This window comes from Urocampus carinirostris, chromosome 4, assembly GCF_059441175.1.
Source record: "Urocampus carinirostris isolate Australia breed hairy pipefish chromosome 4, RoL_Ucar_1.0, whole genome shotgun sequence".
Lineage (NCBI taxonomy): Eukaryota > Metazoa > Chordata > Actinopteri > Syngnathiformes > Syngnathidae > Urocampus > Urocampus carinirostris.
The window spans coordinates 12,617,744-12,635,037 of record NC_142352.1 but is presented as its reverse complement, the minus strand read 5'-3'; the positions used below and the strand labels follow the sequence as shown (position 1 = coordinate 12,635,037).

General features: G+C 42.1%; 1 protein-coding gene across 1 annotated transcript in view; it reads right to left on the bottom strand.

Moving 5' to 3' along the window:
* The window catches only part of apba2b (amyloid beta precursor protein binding family A member 2b), a 97,718-nt gene that overhangs the window by 8,571 nt on the left and 71,853 nt on the right, over positions 1-17,294 (bottom strand). Inside the window, exons 8-10 of the mRNA XM_088333671.1 lie at positions 16,606-16,791; positions 9,228-9,407; positions 4,368-4,580 (exon numbers count right to left, since the gene is read on the bottom strand). Coding sequence (XP_088189797.1) covers positions 4,368-4,580; positions 9,228-9,407; positions 16,606-16,791 — 579 coding nt within the window. The remainder of the gene's footprint in view (positions 1-4,367; positions 4,581-9,227; positions 9,408-16,605; positions 16,792-17,294) is intronic.

Genomic DNA, 17,294 nt, shown 5'->3' with positions numbered 1-17,294 from the left:
TTCAGGGTACCCGTGACTGCCCCGTTGGCGCCAACAACCCTGGTCGCCGATTGGCTCCCTGACTCTTTTTGAACCCCCGTCTTCCAAGAGGAAGCTGTCAGACCGTTCTGCGAACCTATGCTTTCAGCTAGGTAAGCTCTGTACTATCCGACATTCTCCTGCCCTGTTTTCTCCTGCCTGTTACCAGTTGCCGACCTGTTTCTGGACCCGTTTCTGCCTTGCTCCTCCGTCCCGGCCATCGACCTGTTTTGCCCTGTTTCCTGACTGATACCTGTTGCTGACCTGTTTCTGGACCCGTTACTGCCCTTGCTCCTCCGTCCCAGCCATCGACCTGTTTTCCTGCTGCCTACGACTACCCTCGCTCGACACGGAAGTGCCACTTCCGCGTTCCTGCCATCAGCTACCCGTGACCGACGATCATCGGATCGCGGAAACAAGCACTGGTCTCTTTCTCAATTAAACTGAGTAAAACGAACGCTATTGGGTCCTGTCTCTGTTTCTGGCTTGTGACAGCACCTACAAGCCCTGGCAAAAAGTATGGAATCAGCAGTCTTGGACAAGCCCTCACTCAGACATTTTATTCTGTAAAAAAACTTAGATTAAAAGCATCAAAACAGTAATAACGAGCTACTCCTTGCCATTTAGAAACAGTAAAAGAAATGAATAAAAAAAATATTTGTGGTGGTCAGTAAATAGATAGATAAGATAAATAGAGATAGATAGCTAGATAGATAGCTAGATAGCTAGATAGATAGATAGATAGATAGATAGATAGATAGATAGATACATAGATACTTTGTTCATCCCCAGGGCGAAATTCACGCTTCCAGCAGTATCCTTTGGTTGTTTATTAACAGATTAACAGGATGGCCTCGGGGTGCTGTGTTGTAGTTGAGCAACAGCGGAGTTGACGACGTCACACGCCAGTCCAAAAGTTCGATGTCCCTGCAGCAGATGGAAATCTTTGTGCTCAGGGCTACTCCACTTCGTGTTCACGTCCACCTCCTCTCCGCTTCCCGCAGGTTTTCGTGTCACTGTCTAACAGGGCTAAAGCCAGGTAGCTCCGGGTAGCTCCACGTTAGCGTCCGGGATGCTAGACGTGTGCCACGTTTCCGTAAAACACAGCAAACTGCACTCCCTGTACGCTTTGATGTTTTTCACCAGCACAGCCAGTTTGTCGGTCTTATTTGGTAGGGAGTTCACATTTACCATGATTACGGACGGTACTAAAGACTTATAAGGCCATTAGCCGCTTAGCTAGCTCCGGCTCTGCATCCACGATAGGCCCCTTCATCACGCCGGCACGAGAATTCTTCAGGGTGAGGAGTTGATTCCTCGAATAAACGCATTTTTGTGCATTAAAACCCATGTCCATAGGATAGAAAGTAATCCAAAGTGTAGTTGTGAAATGGGACGAAAAAGATAGAAGCAGACACTTAAAACAATAAATCACAAAAAGGATCAGCGCCGCTTTGATTTATTATGCTACTTTTAAAGACAAAGCTGAGGGAAAAATATGGAATCATTTCATTCTGAGGAAAAATATATGGAATCATGAAAAACAGACAAAGAAATACCAATCAAAACATATCACTAGCATTTAGCTGCACCACCTTTAGCTTTTATGACAGCTTGCAGTCTCTGAGGCATGGACTTGTTGGGTGACAAACAGTATTCTTCTGGTGCCAACTCTCTTTGATTACAGTTGCCAGATCATCTTCACAGGTTGGAGCCTTGATTTGGCTAGTTGTTTTCAATTTCGACCACAGGTTTTCAAGGTTGAAATCTAGGCTATTAGCAAGGGGATTACATTGTCTGGATTTGTCTTTCTCCAAGGAAGGCTTTTACAGTTTTTGCTGTGGCATGATGCATTGTTATCTTGGGAAATAGGTTCATCATCTCCAAACATTTTTTCAATTGAAGGAATAAGAACTTATGCTTTTATTGCAAATTTGACCACAGCCATCTCCGTAGTGCCTTCGCCTAACCTGCAGCCTCATATCATTAAGACTGTGGGGATTTATTAAACAATACAAATGTTTTTAGTGCGCTGGAGATACAGTATAGAATGTTTACACATGAACTAGGAAGAGGAAGCGGATTTTTTCTCTTCCGGGTAGATGCTGGGTGAGCTCTCACAGCACCACATGCCAGTAGCGGCGGATAGAAGCACTACAGTACTGTCCTGTACTCAGAAAAAGGTGCAAAATACAAAATCTAACTTAGAGCAATGTCCGGATATTTTGCGGCATCCCGAAAGAAAAATGTTCGTATGTAGGGGAGCAGTCCAAGATGGCGGCGCGTGCAAACGCAGCGGCTTCACGGGCTCCAGTTCGTCTTTTGTTTTTCAGTGTCCCCTTATCCCTCATATTTTCCCTTCGACTCCCTTCGCATATACAATAACTATCCACAACATCCCGAGGGATATACAGAGACCACCGGATCTCCCTGGGTGATCTGCCTGCCGACGACGACGGAGCAAAAGAAAAAGGCTGCCAGTCGGGTCTGGGCTAAGAAGGCGACCACACAGGCCAGCGCTCCCAAGCATGTTTCTAATCAACGCCAGATCCATCGTCCACAATGAGTGAATTTGAGCTGCGGATCGCCACCAACAACGTCCGGAATTGGAGTATTTTTGTCATCACGGAGTCTTGGCTTTCCCGACGCCGCATTACAACTAGCAGGACGCACGCTTCACCAGCACGAACGAGACGGAGACTCCGGTAAAAACAGGGGTCGGAGACTACGCGCTACAATAACAGCCAAATCATTGACACACACTGCTCACTCGATATGGAGTTTCTAGCAGTATCGTGCAGACACTTCTATCTACCGGGAGAGCTAACTGTGGTCATTGTGCTTAACGTTTCACCGGATGCTAACGTTAGCATAGCGCTAAATCTCCTGCCCGCTGCTATCAATAAAAAGCAGCGCCCACACCCCAACGGAGCTTTTATCGTCGCCGGCGACTTTAATCGGGCATGTTTATGGACTGTACTTCCTAAATCCATTCAATACATGTACTGAGCAATTCGGGAAAAAACACTGGACTGTGTGTACTATTAGATCAAACATACAGTTGGAACCACCATTTCTGTTTGTCCCTCACCCCCCTCATCACCTCCCCTCCGGAGGAAGCAGAGCCTATTTACAACAAAGACAGTTAAACATGTTCTTTGTTCCTTTATCTCTTTGTTCCTTATCCTCACTGTAAAATGTGGAACTGGAGTCGTCCAATTTCGTTGTTACAATATATCCCATGTTGTAACAATGACAATAAAGGCATATTCTATTCTATTCTATTCTATTGTATATACCATAGTTGTATAAAGAGCCACGGTTACGCACGAATAAACTAGCTAGCTCTTACTGTCATCTCATTTGTATACCCCTTATAGTTTGGTGCACCTTTTGTCTGGAAAATATGTGACAAAAGACTATACAGTAATCCCTCTGTTTTCGCGGTTAATGGGGACCAAGACCACCCGCGAAAACTGAAAATCCGCGAAGTAGCGGCGCCCCTTCAAAAATGCTTAAAAAAACGTATACAGGTATACAGTATACACCCCCTGGATACAGTACACGATGTAGAATACGGGTAGAGAGAAAGAGAGAGTGAAATTCATGTTATAACAAAAAAAAAAATGTTGTATGTACACGGAATAGGACTGCGGCGAAACCACTACGAACCATTCAGTATGATTGTTTTAACCGCTCTCAACCACATGCACCCATTACAGTTTATTTCGCTCGTTAACACTACCGGTTACCTATTGAAAATAAAAACAGTGAAAATGTGATATTTGATGAGTGTTTGTGAAGCGTTTTGGGAAACAAAAGTGAAAGAGCTACCTTCTGACAATAACAACATACTTTAGCTAGCGGCATCGAACGGCTTTTTCTTCAAATACACGAAACCACACACAATTAGCCGTGTTTAGGTAGTACAAACAACCGCTCGCTTTTGGTAAAATAAAATCAAACTTGAGATGAAATGTGACAGAAGAGAATATACTTACGTCGCGTCGCAGAGTTCCCTCCTTGATAAACTGAGCGCCACATAAGAAGGGGGTGAGGTGGGAGGAGTTGAAGGAGGGGGGGTGAGCGAAGCGGCAATGACCAAGCATTGTGTCAGGGCCTCCCCCTCCCCTCCACAATAAGAGTGTCCACACCGTGTCCTCAGTTGACATAAGCTCACGCTCAATGGCGTTAAGTCAATAAATGCTTTTATTGAGAAGGTAAGGTCTATTTTTTAGACCCGCGAAGCTCTGAACCCGCAAAAGTGGAACCCCGAACTAGCGAGGTTCCACTGTATTTTGGAGTGAAGATTTTACGTGCACCTTATAATGCAGGAAAAAACGGTATACCTTGATGATTCCCTGACAGGTGGCGAGTGGCAGCCCGACGAGGCTGGTGTTGTTGATGGACATGATCTGGTCTCCGATGCTGAGTTTGCCCGAACGTGCGGCGGGACCCCCGTTCATCATGTTTGCCAAAATGACGGTGGGCAGGATGGAGCCCCAGCCCGACTCCACGATCACCACCCCCAGGATCTCGCCTTTGCTTTTCTCCAGCTGCAGCTGTGGGGCGGAGACAAGAGGGCCATAAACTTTATTGTTCTTGGAATAATTAAAAAGACCACTATGTCATATTTGAACACTAAATGTCACTGTATTGTATAGTGCAGGGGTGTCAAACTCATTTTAACTCGGGGGGCCACACGATAGAACAAATATTCTGTCGGGGGCCGGACTAGTAGATTAAAGAGAAAGAAAAAGAGAGAGAAAAAAATAAAAGAACGAGGAAGGGAAAAGGAGAGAGGGCAGGACAAAGAAAGACAGAGAGGGAGAGAGCGTGAGAAACAAAAGAGATAAAAAGAGAAGTCGTGAGAGAGGGGGAAAGAAAGGGAGCGGAAGAAAGAAATCCAAAGAGAAATAGAAGGACAGAAGGAGAGAAAAGAGAAAAGAAAGCGCAAAGGGTAGGAAGAGAGAGAAAAGGAAAAAAGGAAGTTAGAGCAAAAGAAGTTAAAAAGACACAGAGAGAGATAGAGACAAAGAGCAACAAAGGAAGAGAAAAAGAGAGACACAGAGAGTGAAAGAGAGACAGAGAGTGAAAAGGGGTGGAAAAAAAGGGTACAAAAGAGGGAGAGAGAGAGAGAGAGAGAAAGAGAGCGAGAGAGAGAGAGAAAGAGAGAGAGAGAGAGAGAAAGAAAGAAAGAAATACAAGTGCATTGTCTTTGTTCGAGGTACCTTTCCTTGGCAACATCAAGTTGACACATTTCAACCTGCAGCTTATTTTTCTCTTACGCTTCTCTGATTGTTGTCTCGCGGGCCGGATTCAATCCCTTAGCGGGCCTGATCCGGCCCGCGGGCCGCCTGTTTGACACCTGTGGTATGGTGCAAACGAGTGCCACAGAGCACATGGAAGAATACAAACTACCAACATTCAAAGTGACCAAACCCGACCATTTCACTTCACATTCTATTAGGGAGTGACCTTATCAGCAAGATGCCAGACAATCATGTCAGCTCCCTCTTGGTCAGCCTCACTTAAAATTAACACAAAATCATTGACTTACAATTATTGGAAAAAAAGGTTCGTTTATATGATCGTGCATTTATTTTTGCCTATGAGTCAAATCAATTCAGTAAACCCTCCTTTTTTGAATTAAGGGGTCTCCAACCCGTGAAGACAAGCTGAGGAGCCTAAGGACCTTTTATAAAAACAATAACGAAAAGTTTGCTTTAAATGTGCCTTTTATACTCTTGAACTTTTATATACTCTTACTTTTTTACGTTTCTATCTTTTATTTGTAAAGCATACTCAATAAGTGTGTGGGTTTACGATTCCACTTGGTGTTCCGAGGTAAGCACCTCCAAGGTCAAAAGATGGCTTCGCCTCCCACATTCCTTTCTTCTTACAGAGACGCATTGTGTTTACAAAGTTTCGGTTTTGGGAGAGTTCGCCTCCCACGTTCCAAGTCTGCTCGGGAGAATGCCTCCCTGAAATTTCAGAGACACATTGTGTTGTAAAGTTTCACTATCTTTATTTCTCATTTATTATACTCGCATGCCATCTAGCGACCAACATTATACACTGCATTTAAATATGTGATTACTGTCTAAATCAGATTGATTTCCTGTGTTTGTATAAACCCATCAGATGTGTAGTTTCCTTCTGGTGTTTTCCAATAAATCAGCCTTCTGAAAGAGGAGCGTAATTTCTCCCTGATTCAACCCTAGAAGCGGGCATCTCCGATGGAAAGGGCTATCAAAAACCTAAATTTCTGACTCAGAGTGTGTCCTTTTCTTCTTTCTACTGACAAAAATAACCCACCCACGGTGCTGTGTCATTGTGATTTTCTTGTTCTTCTTATTTTTTGCCTGTGTTTAACCAATTTAGCCTCCTTCCTACTTGTCTTCTTTCTTTCTTTCTTTCTTTTTTTCTTTCTTTCTTTCTTTCTTTCTTTCTTTCTTTCTTTCTTTCTTTCTTTCTTTCTTTCTTTCTTTCTTTCTTTCTTTCTTTCTTTCTTTCTTTCTTTCTTTCTTTCTTTCTTTCTTTCTTTCTTCCTTTCTTTCTTCCCATAATGTAAAACAATGCAAAACAGCATTACAAGACAAAACATTAGAGTAAGCTGAAAAACCCAAATGCAGAACAGAAGATACAGAAAATTGAAGAATTAAAGAATATGAAAAATGAAAAGTGACTATATTTCAGGGATGTGATTGACGTGAGGAGAAAAAGTCTGAAACCTAGCTGGGGGTTTGGGGGCCGCAGCCCCCCCAGGGGGTCCAGGGCGTAGCCCGGTGAGGGGGCGCAGGGGGGCGACCCCCCCCCCCAAAGCTCCTGGGTTTTAAGCAATTTACTTGTCCAAAACCATGCTTGAATTTATCATTTAAGTAAAATCTTTAGAAGATTTAAATAACAAAATAATTTGCCCACATAACTGATTTTTTTGTAAATACTGCAAGGTCAGTTCAAATGCAGTTCAGTCCCTGCAGCTTGTGCAACAATGCGGCCAATTTTTCTAACGGCCGCCAGGGTGCGCCAGAGCAATAAAGGTAAGCGTGAGACAGTCGGATTTTGAATTTGTTTGCTACGCAAGTGAAAAAGTGAAAGTGAAAAAGTCGGAATTCCGACTATAGTCGGAAAAATCACATCCCTGATATTTCTGGTGTTTTTTTCACATTTTGAATTTGTGTAGTTTTGACAAGAGATATTTTTATGTGTTGTTAAGTTTTTTAAGATATTTCATGTTTGAATGTATTTATTCTGGAATAATAGTCTTGTCTGTTTTAAATTGATATTTGTTGAAAGAAAAGTCAAGTTTTGGTGTATTCAAAAAATATTTATCCTGTTTGGCCCTTGACCAAAGGTGTAGTTTGAGTTTTGGCCCTCTGTGCAGTTGAGTCTGACACCCCTGCTTTAAAATCCGTGAACTCATTCACAAATTTTTCACAATCTGTTGCTGGTACAGTATTTTGGTCCATTCTGCTGTGCATTGATGTTTTTGGGGTTGTCCTATGGCAAATTTCAACTCTTTCCAAACATTTTCTATAGGGTTGAGACCTGGAGACTGGCTAGACCACTCCAGGACCTTAAAACCCTTCTTATGAAGCCAATCCTTTGTTGCCGGGACAGTGCATTTGGGATCATTGAAATGCTCAGAGACCCAGTCACATTTCATCTTCAGAGCTCTTGTTTCACTCACAGTCTCATGATAAATGGACCCTTTCATTCTTTCCATCATCTGGATAAGTCATCCTGGTGCCTTTGTAGAAAAAAAAGCCTCAAAGTGGGTTGTTTTTAACCCCATTTATCATAGTAGGTACGGTGTTTTTGGATGCAATTCAGCATTCATTTCATTTCTGAACCTCACTGGGATTGCAGGGTTCTGGAACCCATCCAGTGGTGAGCCATCAGAGTCTGAAAGGCTTTTCTGCTGGCCTAAAATATCCAAATCATGTGATGTTGACTATATTTTGTCAATGAATACATAGTGAATGAATTCAAATTGTGTGTTAACTTCATTTCATTGATGTTCCCCTGGTTGTGTTATCATTTCGCCCATTGTTTGTCAAGCCTTATGGAACACGTCTTAACAATGGTAACAATAATTATGAAAACAGAATATTAATAATAATAATAATAATTTCCTTTGTATTGTCATTCTTTGTAACAATGTACACAGAACGAAATGTCGATACACCTGACCCGTTGTAGCGAGCCGATGCAGCTGCAGCCAACAGAGGGCGCCGCCATTTTACCAATGTTATAAGTCTTAGGTATGACTCGGCCGAGGCGCGAACCAGCGACCTCCCAGTCTCAAAGCGGGCGCCCTACCATCTAGGCTACTGAGCTGGTTGACAAACAAATCAAATTGCTACAAACTAGCATGCACATGCTACAAACGAATCAGCCTTGTGGCAATTTCTGTCACGGATGCCATGGCGCCCAATTGGCCCCACCCTTGAGGCGCCATCATCGGCTCCTTAACAGATTGGCTTTCTGTCTATTTTAAGCTGAGCGCTGTCACAAACCGTCAACAAACCTCTGCCCCGTAAGACGTGGGTTTCGACGCGGTCCTGTTCCTGTTCCTGTTGGCATTTCCTGTCCGGGATTGTTCCCGTTCATTTTGTTCTGTTTAATTTCAGTTTCCAGTTTTGTGTCCGTGTATTTTTGTCCTGGTTATGATTTTCTCCAGTTTTCGTTCCTGTTTAGTTTCTCCTGTTTATTTTTGATTTCCTGATTCATTATCTATCCTGTCTGTCCTGTCCGGTATCGACCCCATCTGTCCGATATCAACTCGGGCAATTGGTATCGATCTCGTCGGTCTCTGGCTTCCTGTCTTTCCACGCCGGGGCGCTGCCTATCATGCATGACTCCCCATTTCCCGTCAAATAAAAAGCTTGTGTGAGATTGTCACGCGTTTGGGTCCTGATCCGGTTCATGACGATTTCTGCAAAGAGTATTTTTACATGAAGCAAAAAAATGCATCACTGATTGTAATCTTTCGTAATAATTCGAAAAAAATCACGAGTTAAGGAATTACCATGACTTGGAAAAATAAGAAAAATGTTGCCATGCTTTGAACTATTTTAGCCGGACAATTGTCAATTCATGGATAAGCATCAGTTATTTTGAAGTTTTTACTTTTACTTTAACTAAGTATTTAGTCAGGTTGAGGAGCAGAGTATCAATAAGATTTTTTTTCAAATGCTACTCACCTCTTTGCAGTTTTCGGAGTTGGAAAAGTGAATGAGATCGTCGTTGTACATCTCCTGTGTGTTGATGATGTCACTGTATTCCTTTTGACTCAGGTCCTCTGGGTTAATTCCATTGGCTCTCAGGAACTCCTGATAAGCCACACTGAAGGCCTGACCAATGGACTGGGCAATGAGCTGGGCCTGAATCCCAAACACAAGCGCATGAAGTCAAACAGTAAAATACGTCCTGTGGTGAAAGGAACAAGAAGACAAAATAAAAATATTGTATTGTTATGAAGCAGTAGTCGGTAACCATAGGGCACAGGTGTCAAACAGGCGGCCCGCGGGCCAGATCAGGCCGGCTAGGGGATCGAATCCGGCCCGCGAGACAACACTCAGAGAAGCGCAAGAGAAAAACAAGCTGCAGGTTGAAATATGTCAACTTGATGTTGCCAAAACCAGGTGCCTCTCACAAAGACAGTGTATTTGTATTTATCTCTCTCTCTCTCTCTCTTTCTCTCTCTCTCTCTCTTTTCCACCCCTTTTCTCCCACTCTGTCTTTGTCTCTTTCACTCTCTGTGTCTCTTTTTCTCTTCCTTTGTTGCTCTTTGTCTCTTTCTCCCTGTGTGTCTTTTAACCTCTTTTGCTCTAACTTCCTTTTTTCCTTTTCTCTCTTTTTTGTCTCTCTCTCTTCATACCCTTTGCGCTTTCTTTTCTCTTTTCTCTCCTTCCGTCTTTCTATTTCTCTTAGGATTTCTTTCTTCCTCTCCCTTTTCCCCCCTCTATCATGACTTTTTATGTTTTGTTTCTTACGCTCTCTCTCTCTCTCTCTCTCTCTCTGTTTTTCTTTATTAGTCCTGCCCTCTCTCCTTTTCCCTCCCTCTTTCTCTCATTTCTCTATTTCTTTTTCTTTCTCTTTAATCTACTAGTCCGGCCCCCGACAGAATGTTTGTTCTATCGTGTGGCCCTCGAGTTAAAATGAGTTTGACACCCCTGCCATAGGGTATCAGGACTTGAGTTGTTTGGTCCCACAGAAAGAAAGATGACTTTAATATTTTTTTACATATTTCTTTTTACTGACACTGCCGCGTTTCAGACTGAACTGAGGCTTTGAGGTGGTACGTTTGAATGAAAATCACCGTGGTTCGCACACGTGGGCGGAGTTAGCTGTTGCTACTGTAACGTTGGAAGATACATTGAAGGAAGAATCAAACCAAACTTTTGCGCTGATAGCCAATCAGCGTAAAAAATGGTCAACTGCATCATGCTAGAACATAAAAAGACTTGCGGCCATAGAAAAAACAGCAACGAGTCTTCTGCGGGGTTAGTTCATTTGCTACCTTTGTATTTTCAAACACTCGGCACACAGATCGACGTGACATTTTCCTTTAAATGTTGCAATAGCCACCAGAGTGGGTTGCTACTAGAACATCCGCCTCACAGTTGGTTCCGATTTCAACTCCAGCTACCGACCTTCTTGTGTGGAAATTGCATGTTCTTCCCGTGTCCTCATGCACTCTGTTTTGATCCCCAAAATATGGCTGGGATGGGTTCAGCACACCAGCGATGAATGTTTTTGTTGTTGTTATTATTAACATTATTATTGTTTTAGAAAAAGTGCAAACATCTACTTCTACACTTGCGACTTTCACAGCAAAACTGGAAAAGAAAATACAGGCCTTGGAGATGCCATGCTACAGGAAACTCAAAGGCATCAGCTACAAAGCGGCGCCGCCGCTAGCGCCAGCCTTTCCAGCAGCTCCCTGTTATCTCGCACTTTTTGTGATTTATTGTTTTTATTGTCTGCTTCTATCTTCGGTGTTTTTCTACACTTTGGATTACTTTATATCCTATGGACATGGGTTTTAATGCACAAAAATGCGTTTATTCGAGAAATCTCCTCCTTGCCCTGAAGAATTCTCGTGCCGGCGTGATGAGGGGGCCCTATCGTGGATGGAGAGCCGGAGCTAGCTAAGCGGCGAGCGGCATTATAAGTCTTCGGTACCGTCCGTAAGCAGTTTGCTGTGTTTTACAGAAACGTGGCTCACGTCTAGCATCTCAGACGCTAACGTGAAGCCACCCGGAGCTACCCGGATTGGAGCTGATATCCGGAGCTACCCGGCTTCAGTGCTGTTAGACAGAGACACGAAAGCCTGTGGGAAGCGGAGAGGAGGTGGACTCGCTAACACGAGGTGGTGTATCTCTGGGCACAAAGTTTACCATCTGCTGCAGGGACGTCGAACTTTTGGACTAGCGTGTGACGTCATCCACTCCACTGTGGCTAAACTACAACAAAGAACCCCGAGGGCATTCTCTTAATCTACTAATAAACAACAAGGGAGACAGCTGGAAGTGTGAATTTCGCTTCGGGGATGAATAAAGTATCTATCTATCTATCTATCTATCTATCTATCTATCTATCTATCTATCTATCTATCTATCTATCTATCTATCTATCTATCTATCTATCTATCTATCTATCTATCTATCTATCTATCTATCTATCTATCTATCTATCTATCTATCTATCTATCTATCTATCTATCTATCTATCTATCTATCTATCTATCTATCTATCTATCTATCTATCTATCTATCTATCTATCTATCTATCTATCTACTTAACCCATGTGACAAACGAAACAGTGCACAACAGCATCAGAGGAACATTGGACCCTACGAAGTACTGTTGTCAACTGTGCGCAGACGGATGTTTCAGTGGTATGGTCATGTCACAAGTACATCAGGACTGTCCAAATTATTCTCCAGGGCACAGTCCAAGGGGGCAAAGGGAGAGAAGGACCGAAAAAAAACCTGGGGCGACAACAATAAGGAATGGACTGGTGCCATCTTTGCCACAACCCTAAAACAGTTCAGGAACCGTCAGCAGTGGAGAATGCTGTCAAGAGTTTCATGTTCAGTGGTGCCTCGCAGACCCGGCGGCGAGGTGATCTGTGAACCGTGACCGTGAACAAAGAAGTTTAAGGCCGCCCTTGGGCCGGACCATGAAAATATGGTCAGACAATGAACAATCCCGCACTACAGAAAAGCTTGCCAACAGTTATAAAGCACAACCTAATATGAGCAAATCACAATTTCACAGTGACCATGTCAGTAGACCTGATAATGAACGTGTTGTGGTTTTTTACGAGCAATGTTCCCTTTAAGCTGCACGCGTGCGCAATCGCGCACTGCCTGCACATTCTCAGCGTACAAGAAAAACTAGCCAGCTCACAAAAATGAGGGCTCGAAATTGCTAATGAAGAAGCGAATTAAGTCGAAGTTACAGTGCATGAAGGTAAAAATACACGGGTTTCCCTGACACTGTGTTCTAAATACGGTATTTTGAAGTCAATGTCGAAGTAGAACGAAGTTGAGTAGAGTGAGTAGAGTTTTTCGAGTACCGGCTTCTTCGGCTCGGCTCACTGGAAGGAACCGGCTCTTTCGGGTCCTAAACGGCTCTTCAGGTTGTTTTTGCTTCTTTAATCCCAACATGACCAAATATTATGTAAAATTATGCACAAAATGACTTAAAGGAAGGAGGGAATAGAACAAAAAAGAGAAAAAATACCAAAATGAAAAAGTAGTGAAAAGCTGAGAAAAAAAGAAACAAAAGGAAGAGAAAAAAGAAGGAACATTTTAGAAAAAAGCCAGAAAAAAAGAAAAGAAAGAAACAAAGGAAAAAAGTAAATAGAGAACAAAAAGAAAAAAAGTAACAGCTAGGAAAAAATAAACACAGTGAGATTTTTTAAAGGAATAAAAAAAAAAAGGGAAAAATAAGAAAAAGTTTGTGTTGCATTCAAATAATTTTCAATTATATCAAGTAAATCTTGTTGCCAACATTGTACTTCCACTAAAAAATGTGATTACATACAGTTCTGTATCGTGCAACAGACTAAATAAGCCCCCAAAATGTTAATATTATGCGACAAAATATATCAGGAAATAAAAAGAAATGGATATCTTGTGAAAGAATTGTAAGAACAAACGACGTTTGTAGGCAATAGTACATGAGTCAATTCCTTCAAAAGAGAAAAATAATTTTGCATTGCCGGAAACTCAGCAAAACGTCACTTGATGTCCAGTTTTGGACATGTTTGATAATTAATTATCTTGCCACACTTGGGATTACGGTTGCTCACTGTTGTTTCAAGCGTTGCTCACTGACTTTGTGTGAACGCTCAGACCCATTGAAAATTACAGGGAACATTGTTTATGAGTATGTGATCTGTGAGCAAAAGCAGCGCACTGCAATGGAGAACAATAAGTGTGGGATCCTGAACCGGAGATTGAATTCTTCCAATATGACTCACGGCTGACCTTTCATTCCTATCACCCAGATGAGACAACCTTTTAGTGACCGGCACAGATGCCGGCTTAAATTGCTATACCCTACACAATCTTCCTAGGCAAGCTTGTTTTAGCAGGTCTGGATTAAAGAACATTGCCTTCCAACTATTTCTTTCATAGCAAATGACTTGAACGGCATGGAATATACAACTCAGTATAACGGAGATGATAAGGTCAGATGAAAAATTGGTCGGATTTAATAATTCAGTTTATATAAACAGATTAAAATTTGATTCAATATTGTTTATGTCTGGAGTGTGATCCACAGGGATGATACGATAGAAAGATGCTTGTTGATGTTTTTGAGTTAGTTGCTACATTAACGTAGCAACAGAGCAACAGAACAGAGCATCTCAAATTAGTGCCCTTTTTTTCGTGAGATTGTTTTCATTCAGAATAAAATTTCTAGGAGGAAGCTGCCTAAAAGAAATTGATTCCCATAGGAGTAGTACGTACTCAACCATATTTTTGGTAGTTGACTTTGTTAACTAAAAATTTCTGTCAACACAGTTTTCGGGCATCTCAATTTTCCACAAACACACAGCATCCCTGGTCGGTTGGTCTCTGTCTGTTTGTGTTAACATGCATATTTTCCCACGAAAATCCCCTCAAATTTCAGTGCACGTTCCAAAGTAGAATATTATCAAAATCAGGTAATGATTCATCATTCGACAATTACCGCTTACCGTATTTGCAAACCCAGATCGCGGCAGCGAGAGCTCAAAGTCCTAACAACTATGCTACTAGGAATATGGATGAAAAAGGAAAAGGCGTTTGATTTCATCTCATGATAGTACTATTTTTACCTGATGACACATGGAACAACAATTTAAAGGGGCATTGTGGGAAAGAGTTCAGCCAAAACCGAATTGTACGATGTGGTACCGTGAGTAGAAATAATGTGATGATGAGATCAAATCTAATACCTTTTCCTTTATCATCTATACCCTATAGGGTCTAGTGATTACATGTTGGAATCTCATCACCCATCTCATTGGCTGCACCGCTTATTCTCAGTAGGGTCGCGGGGTCCTGGAGCCCATCCCAGCAATCATCGGGCAGTGGGCAGGGGACACCCTGAACTGGTTGCCAGCCAATCGCAGGGCACACAGGGACAGAAGACTCGCTCGCTCATTCACACCTAGGGACAATTTGGACCGGCCAATTCACCTGAAACGCATGTCTTTGGAATGTGGGAGGAAACCGGAGTTCTCGGAGGAAACCCACGCAAGCACGGGGAGAACATACAAACTCCGCACAGTGGGTCCGGTAGCTGGATTTGAACCCACACAGGAGGTTCCCAAGACCTTAGAACTGTGCCGCACACGCGCTAACCACTGCGCCGCCGTGCTGCCCTATGTTCGAATAGGGTTTATTATTATTATTAATTGTTAATGTAATTATTATTAATATTATTATGCTTTATATTTGTTATTGATCATTTTGATGATGAGAGCTGCGAGAATATATTCAGACATTAAAACTGCTCGCGGTACAGAAAATCTTGCCGTCCTCTGCATGACAGAAAATAAGGAAATCAATCGCATTGATCTATTATATCCTAATATAGATGTTGCTAAAAAGGACTGTAGTATGTGACTTACATTTTCAGTTGCAGTAAGTTCTTCCAATGACAATTTAATACTGGGAAATGCTACCTTAATATTTTGCGTGGCCGTTAATAAATGTCCATAAGTAATCCGATTGAGTTTTTGAGTTTTTCCTTTCTTGCATGTTGGTTTAAGATCAGGGGATGGTTTCATTGTAACCTGTGCAGTCCTTTAAGACATTTTGTGATTCAAGGTTGTACAAATAAATCTGACTTGACTTGACACATAATCATCGCACTTATACTCGTTTCATAATACCCAGTTTAGGTGTAGCATGGAACTGTCTTCTTGGGCGTGGCCCGTAGGGGGCAGTGACGTTTCAGAGGACAACCCTGTACAAACTAATGCAAGCTACAGTTAATCAACTTAAAGTTAAAACGTTAAATTTAAAGTTGAATTTAAAGTTAAAGTTAACCTCCTTGTTTTATAACCTTATCTTCTCTGTTCCTTATCTTCTTGGTTTCTTTACCTCACTGTGAATGTGTGAAACTGGAGTGTCATGCCGAATTTCGTTGTCACAATATGTTAACCCATTCTGTAACAATGACAATGAAGTTCTATTCTATTCAATTCTATTCTATCAATACATATGTGAATAATAACTGAAAAAAAGGATCTTTAAAGTACAGTGGAACCTCGGTTTTCGAACGCCTCTCAGTTCGAACAAATCGGTGTCCGACCAAAAATTTCGAGAAATTCTTGCTTCGCTGTTCGGTCAAAAAAATCGGAGTTCGAACGCCGGTGATGCGTGAGTGCGTACGCTAGGGTGCGATGCTGAGCGGCGTACGGGTGTTTTAGCCCCTTATTATGCCTCCGAAGAAAGTCAGTGCAAGCAGCAAAGTTGCTACAGGTGAAAAAAGAAAAGTAGTACGTACAACTATTGCATTTAAAAAAGAAATAATAGCCAAATATGAAGGAGGTGCTTCTGCTGACCACCACAAAGGTAAGAAATCCTATTCATAAGATTACGATAACGCGAACGTACGATTAGCCTGGGTTAGCTTTAAGTTTACATCAAACATTCAGGGTGTTGGAACGGAGCCCAACATTGAGGATGTTGGAACGGATTTTTTTCATTTTTACACGTTCATGTTAGGGGAATCTTTCGTACGGAAGATTACGATAACGCGAACGTACGATTAGCCTGGGTTAGCTTTATGTTTACGTTAAACATTCAAGGTAAACATTCAGGCTGTTGGAACGGATTAAAACGATTTACATTACTTTTAATGGGAAAAACGATTTCGGTGATCGAACAAATCGGTTTTCGAACAGGGTTCTGGAACGGATTATGGTCGAGAACCGAGGTTCCACTGTACTGTAAACATATTCAAAGCTTTGTTAAAGAACCTGACTGGGTTAAAAAAACAAATGATAACGTATAAAAAGCATTTCCGTGAAAATCACTGTTAAGTGCAGATGAGTTTTAAGACACTTACATCCTCCGACTCAAAGACGTGGCATATCATCTTGTACTGCTTCTTGGCCTCCGATGCCCCGGGCGTGGTTTCAATGCAGTCTTGGGAAGCCGTACGTGACATTCGACGTCTCGCCATCAGTACTACAATGTTTCCGATATCGGCGATATAGGAGATGGTGCGCAACGCGTTGTCCATCATGGTTTCCTGCAGAAACAAACAAAATGTTAATGACAACCAGTGTTCCCTCTAAGCTGCATGCGTGCGCAATTGCGCACTGCTCGCACATTCTCAGCGCACTAGAAAATCTAGCCAGCGCACAAAAATGAGGGCTCAAAATGACTAATTAAGAAGCGACTTAAGTCAAAGTTACAGTGCATGAAGGTAAAAATACACGGGTTCCTCTGACCTTATACTCATACTAAATGCGGTATTTTGAAGTCGAGTAAAGTTGAGTAAAGTTAGTACAGTTTGCTGAGAACCGGCTTCTTTGGCCCGGCTCACTAAAGGGAACCGGCTCCTTCGGGTCCTAAATGGCTCTTCAGGTAGTTTTTGCTTCTTTAATCCCAACATGACCAAATATTCTGTAAAATTATGCACAAAATGACTTAAAGGAAGGGGGGAATGGAACAAAAAAGAAAAAAACACCAAAATGAAAAAGTAGTGAAAAGCTGAGAAAAAAAGAAACAAAAGGAAGAGAAAAAAAGAAG